The sequence below is a fragment of the Suillus bovinus genome (assembly GCF_016758785.1).
Source record: "Suillus bovinus strain UH-Sbo-P2 chromosome Unknown EDB93scaffold_2, whole genome shotgun sequence".
In the NCBI taxonomy this organism is placed as follows: domain Eukaryota; kingdom Fungi; phylum Basidiomycota; class Agaricomycetes; order Boletales; family Suillaceae; genus Suillus; species Suillus bovinus.
In genome coordinates, this window is record NW_024542058.1 from 388,518 (window position 1) to 400,594 (window position 12,077).

At 48.0% G+C, this 12,077-nt stretch overlaps 7 protein-coding genes across 7 annotated transcripts; 4 read left to right on the plus strand and 3 right to left on the minus strand.

Annotated features, from left to right (window-relative positions):
- The first annotated feature begins 447 nt into the window (after positions 1-447).
- EDB93DRAFT_1115018 (uncharacterized protein) lies at positions 448-919 on the plus strand. The gene has a single exon (XM_041448266.1). The coding sequence runs from the start codon at positions 557-559 to the stop codon at positions 779-781; it is 225 nt and encodes a 74-aa protein (XP_041313060.1). The 5' UTR covers positions 448-556; the 3' UTR covers positions 782-919.
- Positions 920-2,724: 1,805 nt separating this feature from the next.
- Positions 2,725-3,212, plus strand: EDB93DRAFT_1245133 (uncharacterized protein; the record flags this gene model as incomplete). Its single annotated transcript, XM_041452281.1, has 4 exons — positions 2,725-2,772; positions 2,832-2,866; positions 2,925-2,945; positions 3,002-3,212. The coding sequence occupies 4 exons, from the start codon at positions 2,725-2,727 to the stop codon at positions 3,210-3,212; spliced, it is 315 nt and encodes a 104-aa protein (XP_041313061.1).
- EDB93DRAFT_279790 (BRO1-like domain-containing protein) lies at positions 3,156-6,629 on the minus strand. The gene is made up of 5 exons (XM_041455951.1): positions 6,302-6,629; positions 5,733-6,244; positions 4,536-5,684; positions 4,182-4,483; positions 3,156-4,134 (listed from the first exon to the last, which is right to left on the minus strand). Exons 1-5 carry the CDS (start codon positions 6,486-6,488, stop codon positions 3,402-3,404), a joined length of 2,883 nt encoding a protein of 960 aa, XP_041313062.1. The 5' UTR covers positions 6,489-6,629; the 3' UTR covers positions 3,156-3,401.
- A 106-nt stretch (positions 6,630-6,735) lies between these two features.
- EDB93DRAFT_1245135 (uncharacterized protein) lies at positions 6,736-7,206 on the plus strand (the record flags this gene model as incomplete). The annotated part of the gene is made up of 5 exons (XM_041452282.1): positions 6,736-6,783; positions 6,833-6,845; positions 6,898-6,919; positions 6,972-7,021; positions 7,076-7,206. 5 exons carry the CDS (start codon positions 6,736-6,738, stop codon positions 7,204-7,206), a joined length of 264 nt encoding a protein of 87 aa, XP_041313063.1.
- Positions 7,207-7,297: 91 nt separating this feature from the next.
- EDB93DRAFT_279788 (uncharacterized protein) lies at positions 7,298-7,734 on the minus strand. The gene is made up of 2 exons (XM_041455950.1): positions 7,544-7,734; positions 7,298-7,491 (listed from the first exon to the last, which is right to left on the minus strand). The coding sequence occupies exons 1-2, from the start codon at positions 7,620-7,622 to the stop codon at positions 7,352-7,354; spliced, it is 219 nt and encodes a 72-aa protein (XP_041313064.1). The 5' UTR covers positions 7,623-7,734; the 3' UTR covers positions 7,298-7,351.
- EDB93DRAFT_279623 (uncharacterized protein) lies at positions 7,734-9,028 on the plus strand. Its single transcript, XM_041455949.1, has 6 exons — positions 7,734-7,862; positions 7,923-7,959; positions 8,009-8,074; positions 8,127-8,572; positions 8,633-8,740; positions 8,792-9,028. Exons 1-6 carry the CDS (start codon positions 7,833-7,835, stop codon positions 8,936-8,938), a joined length of 834 nt encoding a protein of 277 aa, XP_041313065.1. The 5' UTR covers positions 7,734-7,832; the 3' UTR covers positions 8,939-9,028.
- Positions 9,029-9,389: 361 nt separating this feature from the next.
- EDB93DRAFT_1274844 (Chloroperoxidase) lies at positions 9,390-10,590 on the minus strand (the record flags this gene model as incomplete). The annotated part of the gene is made up of 4 exons (XM_041454389.1): positions 10,192-10,590; positions 9,939-10,126; positions 9,669-9,882; positions 9,390-9,615 (listed from the first exon to the last, which is right to left on the minus strand). The coding sequence occupies exons 1-4, from the start codon at positions 10,416-10,418 to the stop codon at positions 9,390-9,392; spliced, it is 855 nt and encodes a 284-aa protein (XP_041313066.1). The 5' UTR covers positions 10,419-10,590.
- Positions 10,591-12,077: the final 1,487 nt, after the last annotated feature.

Sequence of the window (12,077 nt, forward strand, 5' to 3'; positions counted from 1 at the left end):
TAATCATAAATGATCCAGATCCCATAGATCCTAGAGAGATATTCAAAAAATTACACCCAGGGTATATCAAACACCTTGTCAGGGTGTCAGAACACAATTTCGATAGAGGTCATTCTCTTGTTTTAAGATGCTATAGACAGAGGATCGTGGACATGTATGAAAGTGTGACAACAGATAGGAGAGTGTGTAAGAAATTCAATCTCCTCTACAGCACGCTCGGCTTGATACACGGCACTGTCCAGTCAGTCGCATTCACATTGCATTGTCTTGTTCTCGTATCCTCACAATGCCTCCAAACTGCCAGTGTAACCTTCAGAAGAAAGCTGAAGAAGACTGCAACTCGTGAGGCCAAATTCACAGCCGCTATACAGGCTGTCAAAGACAAAAAGACCAAGAACCTCTGGACAGCAGCTGCACAGTTCAAAGTGCCATATGACACTCTTTGTGGACATGATTCCCCCAAATTCGATTCAACAACCATCCAGGTATCAACCGCAGCTGCCAGTGCCTGTCACTCATTCCTCAATGTCAGCCATGGATCTGCCCCCACCCAGCTATGCACCTCCATATTATTCAATGCACCATTCTGTACCTCAGTCTCCACCTGTTCTTCACCCTCCCTTCGCACCAGTTGGTAGACCTCTCACTAATATATCTCAGGATTTTCGAGTTGGTGGAGTGCAGATGTATGACATTGGGGGCTCTGGTGATGCAGGCTGTCAGCTGTATGAGTCAGGACTCTATCAACAGTACCATTATAATCACAATTATTAGTATATAGACCATGATCCTCAATAATATTCATTTTCAAAGTGATGCGCAACGACGAGCTTCAGAGTCTTCAGAGAGTGAAAGTTGATGGTGCTGCTGCTGTGCCGATGTGTGACACAACGTGACCATGTTTTGCAGAATACCAGTCAGACCCTGAATTTTCTCGGCCTTCATCCGACACTCCACCAAAAAATCCTTAAAATCAGAAAAAATCATATTCATATAGAGTAGCTATGAATATATAATGGTGCAAATCAGTAGAAGATAATATGATGTGGTTGAGGAGTTACAAAAGATTTATTGAAAATGTTGCAGAACCCCAGGAGTGATAGTAATCTCACCATCTGTCAACACACGGGAATATGCAGAAATTAAAGTGTCAGTGCTTTTTCCCCCTGCCCCGCAGGGAGGTGCAGGGTTCGAAGTTTCAGTCATTGTAGATGCAAGTAAGAACGAAGTGGATGACTGAATGTGTGTGCGAGGACCCTCAAAATGAGAGAAAGGTCGACGAGATGGTGACGGTGATTGTAAAAGGAAAAGACGCACGTATATGTGCTCAGATCGTCTTTTATGCGCCACTCAATTAGTAAGCCATTGTTCGAGCTTCTCACTCGCATCCTCAGCAGCATGAACTGCACCTTGACATGACATCCCACTGTGTTGTGCAAAAAAGTTGGCCATAAGTTAAGAAGTGAACTCATGATTTACTGATGCTTACTAACACCAAATTTGTCATTTACATAAACAAAAATCCGACCAGTCCTGCATGCAAGCTGTCATTAACTGGCTTCAATTTCCAACATAATATCTCACTCTACGCAAGATTGCTAACAGACTCACTTTATGAAGTAGGTTTATGTGGCGATCTGCTGGCATGGCAGACACCATCTGCTCGATATGAATTTCAGGTGGATAAATTCTCGCTATATTTAAATGAAGAAGAATACTTGACACATCAAAACAAGGTGATTTCCTACCATCAACACCGTCCTGCATAGATTTATTTGATCTCATACCACATCCTCAAAAAAATGTGTCTTTCCTTTGTCCTCGCCGCTGTTGTTTCTTTGACAACATCAATGTCTGCCAATGGGGCTGAAGATAGCTGTGCTTTTTTTGCAGACGTTCTAGTGAATGCAAAGTGTGTGGAGATCAAGCACAGTGTGTGAGTGACTTGGTGGTCTGTATCCTAGATCTATCCACATGACTTACCAGCATGGTAGATTATTTTTATTTGCGACACATGAACAGGTTGTCGAGTGGCCTTTCATCTTATCAAGTGGCCTCGATTCAGTTTTGAAAGAGCAGGATTCCCTGTGACCCCATACTTATTTCAAGACATAGCTATGATTATCTACAAATCGATAGGCCAGAATTTCAAAAATCCACTTAGCTGCTTGTGTTAGATGTTTGTCATTGGAGCGAGACCAAACAGAAGCACTCATGCTAGCTACCTTTGTAAGTCATATCACAACTTGTGGAGTATTAGTACAACAACTGCTGACCGTCATCACCATGCACGGAATCTGCAGACATATATCAGATACTGCGAAACGGCAAGAAATCACCATATTCACATGCAGTGGATCCCAGAAGGCCCTAGCACAATCATGACTTACCTTTTGACAACATTGTAGTGCCTCGCACGTCAAGGGCTTCTCTGCTTAACGATGAAGGCCACCTACAGTTGATAATAGTAGCGTAGTATAGTACTATCATCACCATGTGCAGCTGGTCATAGTAGATCAGTGCGCGGCGCACAATAATGTGGTTCTCAGGCACCGACGAATGAGCGCTGAGCTAACGCGCAAACAAAACGAAAGCGGGGGAATTCGACCAAAACGGGACGAGGTTGCGCATCACGTGACCGGCATCGCCCGATAAGGCGCGCCCAGGCGTAAATTCCGCCAGCTAAGTGCGGTGGACACCAGCATTTTGACTTTCATCATAGTTATGTCTTTCATAGCTGGCTCTCTCGCTGGTGCACTTGTGATGGGTGGTGTAAGCATTGTCCAAAAAAATTAGGATTCGTCTGACTCTGACCCGTTCTATTACTCCAGATTTACCACGGGTTCTCAAACTTGGTGCAAACCAGGTGAGCAACCATTCGTTGCAAGAACTCAAGACAAACCTGTTCATTGTTCATATCACAGGACTGCCCAGCATCGCGCCGAGTTCGTCCATATCCCAGTTCTTTACTTCTATTAGTCCGACTAAGCATGTTACATAGTATCCATGCCCTCTCGGAGCGTATCGCTAATGCCTCGACTACAATTCCCTCTCCTCCGCCCGCATCGACGCGTATAAAACATCATGCGCTATCATCGCTCATTCAGTCCAAGTGGAACGAAGAGGTTGCTGGTTTGTTCGGAACTGCCTGGCGGTGGGAGCAGCGTGCAGTGGAATTGGGGAAGAAAGTTCTGTATGGTGGCGACTCATGATACCAACTCCCACCAGGTCAGGCATTAGACTAATCAGAGAATTAATATTGTCGGTCGTCCTTTTAGGAAATTTGACGCCAGCAATCTGCTCAAATTATCTATCGGCGACATGCGCCCCACACTCCCCCAATGAAACTTGCTTCCTTCCAAATGTACACATTTCGGTTCTATCAGAATCTACGTAAATTATTATCTTCCATAACCTTGGTAATATTGCCGAGTGTCGTGGCCTTGTGAAGGTGGCGGAGGCGGAGGCATGGTTTGGTACTGTGAACCCTGGTGGATTGGCTGTGTCTGGGGAGGATATTGTCGCCATGACTGTGGAGGAGGCGGAGCTTGCTGGCCATATGTCTGTGGATTCTGCGGATTCGCAGCGTACTGGGGTCGTGATGGAGGTGGCGGCGGTAAGGAAAAGGAAGACTGCCTTTGTGGTGAAGCAGAATGCGTTTGCTGCTGTGGAGCCGGAGGGGCGGCGCGTGGTGCAGAAAACTGAGACCCAAATGCCCCCAGGCTTGCATATGGGTCGGTTGGAATGTTCGGCGATACTGGATTTGTGTATGCTGGGCGTGAGGGTTGTTGTGGAGGTGGTGGGAGATTCGAATATGCCTTGATTGGCTGGGGTGGAGGAGGCGGGAATGCGGAGTATGGTGTCTGTGGTGGTTTTGGTGGGGGAGATACTGAATTCTGACTTCCTTGCAGATTCATAGACGCGAAGGATGAGTCCAAAGATGGGGGAGAACGCGGCGGCGGCGGTAAGGGAGGTTTTTCAGCAGGTTTCTGGGGCACCGCGAGCCGCTGCTGGATCTCCGCTTGCCCAACGAGTCTATCGCGTTCTGATCGACGGTCGGTGATAAAGGATCTAACACTAAGAGTGAGTGTAGCACTCAAGTCAGTAAGCTGTTGGTAGAACTGCATTCCTTTCCTAAACTGAATTTCAGATACGATAAAGGGGGAAAAGAGTGCACGTACGTCAACCCATCCCTAACTTCCATATAACCGTCTCTAGCATTCGAAAACCTGCGCACGGTGTCCTTCTTCCGCCGCTCGCGCTCATCCCACTTCTTTGCGCCAGGTCCACGCCCAGCAAGGTCTCGTAAGTTCTTCCACAGTCCCTGGATTTCCTGCAACACGGCTTGTTGATTGTGCACAGTAGCTCCGAGGCGTTGTTGGTATGGCTGGAACTTCTCGAGTTCCGCGGCGAACAGCGATTGCTCAGCGCCAGGGTTACGGCGATTTAGAAGCAGCAGGTGCGAGACGTCGTCAGCTTGGATCTATGTGAGAACAATATCAGTTGAATCCTGATAATATTATTGTGTACATTACCTTGTCTTTTAGTTCTTTAAGTACTTCACCTCGCTCATAAGCAATCTTCTTCAAACGTCCCAATCGCTCCTCGATTTTGGTGGTATGCTGTCTGATTCTGACTCGTTCCTTTTCATCGTGTGCCTCGACACCGATGTCAAGATCTAGCAGGCTTTCTGAAGGAGCATCACGCTGGGCGCTAGCGCGGAACACATCTTCGACGTCAGGTGATAGCAACAGTCGGATATCAGATTTGACCGATTCCCAGAGCGTCGATACCTGTTGGTCGGACACGGCGGCAGCGTCTAAAGCGCCCATATGAGATTTCAAGTCTTGCCGAATAGACTTCGTAAAAGATGCAGATGGCTCTTGTGTCCACAGATGGTCGTACTTGACCCGCATCGTCTCGCACTCTCTCGATTCAACATCGAGGTCCCGCGAAATACCGTCCAGCTCTGCTTTGACAGCCTCCTTGAGACGAGCCATCTGTTGCAAAAGCATGTCGATACCCTCCCTGTCCTCCATGACGTTGATATCCTCTCGCCAACGGCGCACATCCAGGGGAATTTCTTCCTCTCCAACCAAGCTACCCTCAGCCATCGCCTTGAACCTTGCAAGTCCTGCCTGCACTCCCATCGCTTCCAGTGCACTGCGCACCTCAACCTCGGCGCTTTCTGCATTCTCGACCTCTTTGCGCACAAGCTTTGCCTTTTCCTCTGAGTACACGCTGGCGCTCTCGTGCACGCTCAGCGGAACCAACTTGATAAAGATATCCGGGCCTATAACATTCTGGACGTCTGGTGCGCGATACACCTCCTGAATGGAAATAGGCGTAGCGACGACCGCTTTGTCGATAGCAGGCAGTGCATCTGCAGATGGAAGGACAGCATTGTAGATGAGATCATTATCGCGCTGCGCTTCTGTCTTGCGGTCTGTGCTCAATTGGAGCTGTACCTTTGTGCGTTCGGAGATGGAAGGCCCGGCATCTGCGGGAAGCGTAGGTGATACGTGGGCGAATAAAGCAGAGAATGATGCAGCAGAGCGATTGGCTTCTTTTGCTAGAGATTCAGCGAGGGTGAACCGTACGAGGGCATCGCCGTGGGCCCCCGCTTTATTGTCAACTAGACCGCGATAGTATTGCGCGATGGAGCCAAAGTGTTTGGATTTTATCTGTGCAATATGTTAATGTCAATCTCGTGCTTCACAAATTGAAAATACCTGGATGAGAGTGATCCAGTTGCGATCGAATATGCCCTTACCCATAAAATCTTTTACCTCCTCGCTCAGGGAAGTGTACATGGAAGCAGACTGGGAGGCAATCTTGGCTACCAACGCAGGCGCTTTCTTCTCTTCGATGCACTTTTCCAAAAACACTTCTGTAGCCTGCGCCATGATGACTCCCACCAGAAACTTGATCACCTCCCGGCTGAGGTCAGTCGAGGGGGCATGCAAGAAATTCTCGTTAATATACGTGAGCATGCCCGCGCACGTCCTGAAGTAGTAAAAAGCGAGTTTGAGCCCCTCCGGATCGGACCTATTCTGAGAGGCAGCAATAGCTGAATGCGTAGCCGAGATCTGAAACAGAACAGAGGCCTTCTCATACGCAATAGCTGTCTGGGTAGTCAGCTTGTTCGTGAAAGCATCATGCCACGGAAAGTTGACACGGATCTCTGGGAAGCGCATCTCTAGGATCTCGAGTTGCCCAAAGTACTTGTAGAGCAGATCACGACCTGGGAATGCAAAAGTCGTGAACACACCCAAGATCGCGATTACTTGGAGCGACGAACCTGTCATATCGCTGCCTGCTCCTTTTACAGCGTCTTGCCTGCAGCGTTGCAGCGCTTGGCATTCCTGTGCGTAGTTGTCTGGGCTCTCGCCGAAGGACTTGGCAATGAGATTGCGTATGGGACCTGTCCAATCGACGTCCCCCGTCGTCTTCTTGGGGATTGCTATCATGGGCGACTGGTGCGCCATGTCTGAGAACTAATATACCTTGGAGTTGTCCTAGATGTACACTCAGAGCTTGCAGAGTCCAGACAAGTGCGGATCGTGTTCCTGTAGGCTATGATTCCATGAAACTGCGCATATTGGCTCATGGGATTTCCGAGTCCGAATCCATCAATAATGGATTGTTGACCCCCACGTGGGGGGTTGTTTCTTTGCCCTTTCCGTCCATTGTGGCAAGCTGAGCTCGGGACCGTCATTTCACTGTACCAAAGCCATGTCGTCTGAAAAAGCGTCATCAAGCGAGAACATTGTTAGCCAGAAGGTGTGTTTTTACAGTCAAACATAATATTTGAAGCTAACCATCTTTCAAGTATGACAGGTGCCGTAGGTGCTTTTATTATTCGAGTCGGAAGAGTCGACTGACTGTATCCGAAAGTGGCCGATCTCTTGGTGAAGGCGTAAGTCTTGTCTTGCATTTGTATTTTGTATAAACATCTGAGAATCGTACAGTGGTGTAGGCTTCAGCGTCGGAGTCGTTGCATCTGTCATTCTTTTCCGAAGTCTGTGTCTTGCTTTATTTTTTCTCCTCATACTCTAACCCGACAACGTTGCAGGACGAACATGGCCTATTGCTCTTTCGACGGGCTTCGGTATGGGTGCAGCATACGCAGACTGCGATCGCTCATTCAACCCCGCACGCATCTCGGGAACACGCATAATATCTCAGACAGACGAGAGCAAATGATGTCGCTTGACACGCCGCTCGGTTGTATCGCGGAGGGCATTGCACAGGGACAACGATATGATCGTGAGCCTCGAGGACTTGGCATTATTTTACATAGAGCGCCTTCGCACACCCTCCCACCTTCCATAGTTCACAACGCAAATGTTCATTCTCCTTTTGACCAGCGTTCACTCCCGGCATGAGAGCTTTCGGGCAGTAATCCATTGGTTGTAGAAAGAGGTTGTGGTGTCTCCCTAGGTAACGTTCTTTGAGGTTTTCCGAGCACGAGGCGCTCGTAGAGTACGTCTGCAAGCAATATGAGTGAATAGAGTGTTCCGAACATTGAAGAACGACGAACATGCTGTTGCTGCCATGATAGGAACCGTGACGATGATGGTGCGGAGCCTGCGAGCTTGAGGAGGCAGCTTCTGTGCCATTGTATTTTCTAGATTGCAGTAGTACCGCTTCAGTAGTTATGAAGCTTGAGCACCAGCTTGTTCAGAAAGAAATGTTACGGTTACATCAAGGTTGATCCACGAGGAGATCTCCGGGGTCCTCGTCGACCTGCACAAGTTTGTCTCCACGAGTCCTTGGGCTAGTAACCCTCATCACATCCAAATATTCTGTGCTTTTCTACGTGAAGTACCATGGCTTATGTTGCTGTCGACGCGGACGATGTGAGTAATATGGTTCTGCTATAAAACTATAAAATTTCTCACTGTGTTAATGATTCATAGCGACTAGAAGAAGGACCTGAAGGTCTCGAGTTCAAATGTGAGCACGTTTACCTCGAAATGCATAATCAAATATTCAACCCAAACAGCTTTCCTTGGAGCAGACGCAAGAGCAGACCAAAGAACCCAATCCAGAACTCCAAACCTCGACCGAGGTACATACATCGAAAACCTCCGCCAGATCTTCTCCCCTGACCGCGTATCCAGGATACCTTACAGATCACACAACGCGCAAAAGTCCATCTGGGTTCTGGACAGTCGATTACTATCAGCCGTACTTTGACGTTGATACCGCAACCGTCTTGAAGCGATGCTATACGACGCTCCTCCCCACTTCACCTTCGTACTTGACAATCCTTACGCCCAGCGCTGACCTGTACGGCCCTTTCTGGATCCCAACCACGCTTATACTAGCGTTATTTCTGTCTTCGTCCCTTGCAGCAAGCATCTCGTCTTACCTTTCTGACCCAGGAGCTGCGTATGAATATGACTTTGGCTTACTTGGTCTAGCAACAACGATCGTGTATACATACACGTTTGCAGTACCAGTTCTTCTGTGGCTCGCATTACGCTACATCGGTGTTGGTGAATGGGGCGTAGCGGAAGCACTCGGCGTCTGGGGCTACTCATTGTTTGTCTGGATACCGGTTTCGGTAAGACGCGAATCGTCACGATTTAGATGCACCGTTTTTGAAGTAAATGTTGTTTTGTAGATACTATGCGTCATACCCATCTCTATTTTACGTTGGGTTCTTGTGGGCATCGCGTTCTGCTTATCAGGGTACTTCCTGGTAACGAACGTGTACCCAATATTGGTGATGGTATGGTCTCGCCTGATCTAGTTTTGTCGAGATTGTTGACGACTCTCTTAGGCCGATGCGAAAGCCACTCGCTTATTGATAATCGCGGTCGGGGCACTGCATGCTGGGTTAGCATTGACGTTCAAGGTGCTGTTCTTCAGTTACTACGTTGTGCACGATATTGGGCCTGGAGCAGACCCCGTACGGAGATTTCTGTAAAGTGCAACTGCGCCAGTCTTTGATTAGTTTCATTGCAATGCATGATTTTCCTTTCCACGAAGATCGTGAAACGAGAGAGAGCGGACCACACCATAGCAACAACGACTGTTACCATTCGGTATTTGATATATTCAATGCCAATGCCAACTCTGCCACATGTTAATGAAAAATTACGCACGTCACAAACGTGTAAGTACATGAGGGAGTATCGGAGTGTGCACGATAGCTAGTCGTTTGCGGGGTTTGCGATACCAGAGGCAAGAATATTTTGACCAACTTGTCGAATATACATCTTTCCATGTTTCACGAGTACTGATAGCACACTTTATCTCAAGCGATGACCGAGTAGTATCCAAGGCGTCAACATATATAGGAGCACGTAGGAAGTCATGAACGCAACGTAATGTCATCAGTGAGGAATTATGACAGATCCAAAGCCTTTTGGGAGTTCTCAAACAGAAGTAGCACGTTGACGGGCTGCTTCCTGCGCTGCTTCCGTCCAATCCTTCTCGCGCACACCAAATTCGACTGCCAATACAGTCTTGTTGAAGTGCGTAAAAGTCAGTCCATAGGGTTGGCGAATGCGTGACTCCCAGCCGTCTGGAATACGCTCGTGAAGAACAACACTGCGCAGGTCATTTACACGGCCTCCAAAGATTGTGAGCAGTGTTGAGGAACTGTTGCAAACATTAAAAGTGTGTCTGGAAACGGATGACGTGATGACACATACTTTGCACTACCGAACATCCTGTGGAAGAAGCTGAGCGAGAATTCCCTGTTGGTTGCGCGCGCCACTGCTCGACGCTTTCCCAGAATCCCAGAGAGATCTTTTGTGGTCAGGACATTATTGCCATATTGGTCCTTGCCGGTAGATGCCTCGAGCAATTCTTCGATGAAAGGTATGTGTTTTGTCGATTGGTTTGGTTGAAGGGCAGTGTCAAGACCTGAAGACGGTTTTATTCGACATGCGAGAATCAGACGAGTATGGTGAATCACTCACGGAAGAGAGATGCGTCGTGTTCGATACCATTGTGCAAGTCGAGTTCTGCCAAGTCAAAGGTATCCTTGCTGTAGCTTCTCTTGAGCATGCGAGCGGCAAAATGTGGGACATAAGAGCAGAAGGAAGGACTGAAATTGTAAGTTGTGCGGATCTGGTGGTTAAGTTCGACAAATGAGATGTTGCGGCCGCTGCGGGGGAATGATGCCTGCGTTTGAATGTAATTTAAGACGTAAATTGACTGTGGGATGAAAACTAACCGTGATTGGCCATCGCATTGAGTGCTGGGCATGAGCAGCGGGAGTCGCCTTCCTGAGCAGGCTTAAACTCAGGCCAATACCCACCATAGCCTGAGTGGCCCTCGGGGGTGACGTGCCCTATGCGGCGCTTCTTCATCACGAGATTGAGGAGTGTAAGGAGGATATCGTAAGACATGATCCCAACATCGAAGAAAAAGTTAGACACGCTGGAGAGGAAACCCATTTTGCTCCAACTTGAAGGATGAGGTTTCGGAGGGACAAAGTTCTGTGCTGCAAGCGCCCATGATGATGGCCTTATAAGATATGGTCTAAGAATGCCTCAAGGCAAGCTCGATATTCCCTTTTACCGACTCCGGAGAATTCTAGAGGGTATAGTGATATTAAGGGAATGCGCCTGGGCCTCGTGATTGAAAGAAAACTATATTGGTAATCAGCGGCACAAGGGCGCCTGGGCCGCATCTGGCAGTTAATTCTCACGATATCAATATCAATTACATAAATAACTTCGGCTATTGGTAAGCCTATCAGGGATCCGAGTTAAGCGTCGGACTCGTGACCAGTCCGTCTACCCTACGTACCGACGCGCAGCATAAACCATATCATTTGGTTATACCAATCAACCAACCACGGTTCACCGCTCTCTTACTCTTCCGAACATAGTACTTCTCCCGAATATCGTTTTAAAGCAAGGTACGTAACGTGGCAACGTAACAAGACCTCGAGAAGCTCATCACACCTCCGACTTTCTTTACAACTCGCCAAGGTGAAGTTTGAACGATAACGATGAGCATCCGGGTTCCTCGGTCAACTCAGCTCGGGTTGTTCATTACCCAGCTACCATCCTAGCTCCTTCATCAGTGCCTGTGCCCTCAACTGTCACTTTCGCTGTGATTGAAGTTCCCTTTTGACAGCTACAATCCATGTGATCCACCTGAACTTATAACTTCCCTCCCCGCCATCATATGACACTGCTACAAGTTGACAGCCAATATACGCTTGCGATTTTCTGTCATGAAATTTCATGATGAGTCGCGGTAAATCATCCCCTAATAAATTAAACATGTTTGCTCACACGAACTTTCCTGACTGCATAAGGCGAAATCCATTTGCATACAGGAACGGGAGACGCCGAAGTGGAGTTTGAAGCGTGTCAAAGACCCAAACACAGACCTTTTGACGCCGGGAATGTTCACACACTGGCAATGAATCGGCCAGCATACTTCTAGAGCGCGTCTCAAACGTCTAACTTCTACTAGGTCTCCTCGATCTCCTCCGCCGCGACGTGCCCCCTGGAACTCTTTGGTCGGAGTTCTTTCTAATTGTCATCACTCACAAGGGCTTCGCATCGTCTGATCGGTACTAGACTCGATCCGTCTACCGAGTCTTTTACAAACAGAATATTAGTCATAGCATCATTCAACTTGGAGGCTGTTCATGCCTTGGGGTCGGGTATAACCATGATGCTGATATAAGATATAATGTAATCCCTGGTAATCCTCGCCTTCAGTGATTGACACACACCAGTGGATCCTATCGAAGGGGATGTCTGCAAGATATGTGTGCTAACCGAGTTCTGCCCTCCTCGCTTTCAAAGCCACAGACCACTGCAGGTTCTCAACTTGAATGGTATAGATTTTGGCAGTACACGGTGCGTAACCGCCACTACTATGCCCTACCTGGCATGAATGTTTGATTCACGCGAGCCAATTGAATGCAGGATGTAGATGACAGAGCAATAGCAGTATGTCAATGAACAGAAAATCATTGTTCGTCGATCAGCTTCATGTTCTTCGAGTCAATTTCTACGTGAGAACACCCAGAGTTCATAATTCATCCTCTTCTCCCTGAGATCGCAGAGTTTAACAAGTACGTCCAGTCCGAT

What these genes read in the sequence shown, in the direction of transcription:
- EDB93DRAFT_1115018 (XM_041448266.1), top strand. Translation starts at nt 557, where the DNA reads ATGCACCTCCATATTATTCAATGCACCATTCTGTACCTCAGTCTCCAC.
- EDB93DRAFT_279790 (XM_041455951.1), bottom strand. Translation starts at nt 6,488, where the DNA reads ATGGCGCACCAGTCGCCCATGATAGCAATCCCCAAGAAGACGACGGGG. An exon ending in ACTGGATCACTCTCATCCAG is followed by an intron (nt 5,685 to 5,732) that starts GTATTTTCAATT and finishes CATATTGCACAG; the next exon opens with ATAAAATCCAAACACTTTGG. An exon ending in GAAGTTAGGGATGGGTTGAC is followed by an intron (nt 4,135 to 4,181) that starts GTACGTGCACTC and finishes AATTCAGTTTAG; the next exon opens with GAAAGGAATGCAGTTCTACC.
- EDB93DRAFT_279788 (XM_041455950.1), bottom strand. Translation starts at nt 7,622, where the DNA reads ATGGCACAGAAGCTGCCTCCTCAAGCTCGCAGGCTCCGCACCATCATC. An exon ending in TATCATGGCAGCAACAGCAT is followed by an intron (nt 7,492 to 7,543) that starts GTTCGTCGTTCT and finishes TATTGCTTGCAG; the next exon opens with ACGTACTCTACGAGCGCCTC.
- EDB93DRAFT_279623 (XM_041455949.1), top strand. Translation starts at nt 7,833, where the DNA reads ATGGCTTATGTTGCTGTCGACGCGGACGAT. An exon ending in TTGCTGTCGACGCGGACGAT is followed by an intron (nt 7,863 to 7,922) that starts GTGAGTAATATG and finishes AATGATTCATAG; the next exon opens with CGACTAGAAGAAGGACCTGA. An exon ending in AACTCCAAACCTCGACCGAG is followed by an intron (nt 8,075 to 8,126) that starts GTACATACATCG and finishes CCGCGTATCCAG; the next exon opens with GATACCTTACAGATCACACA.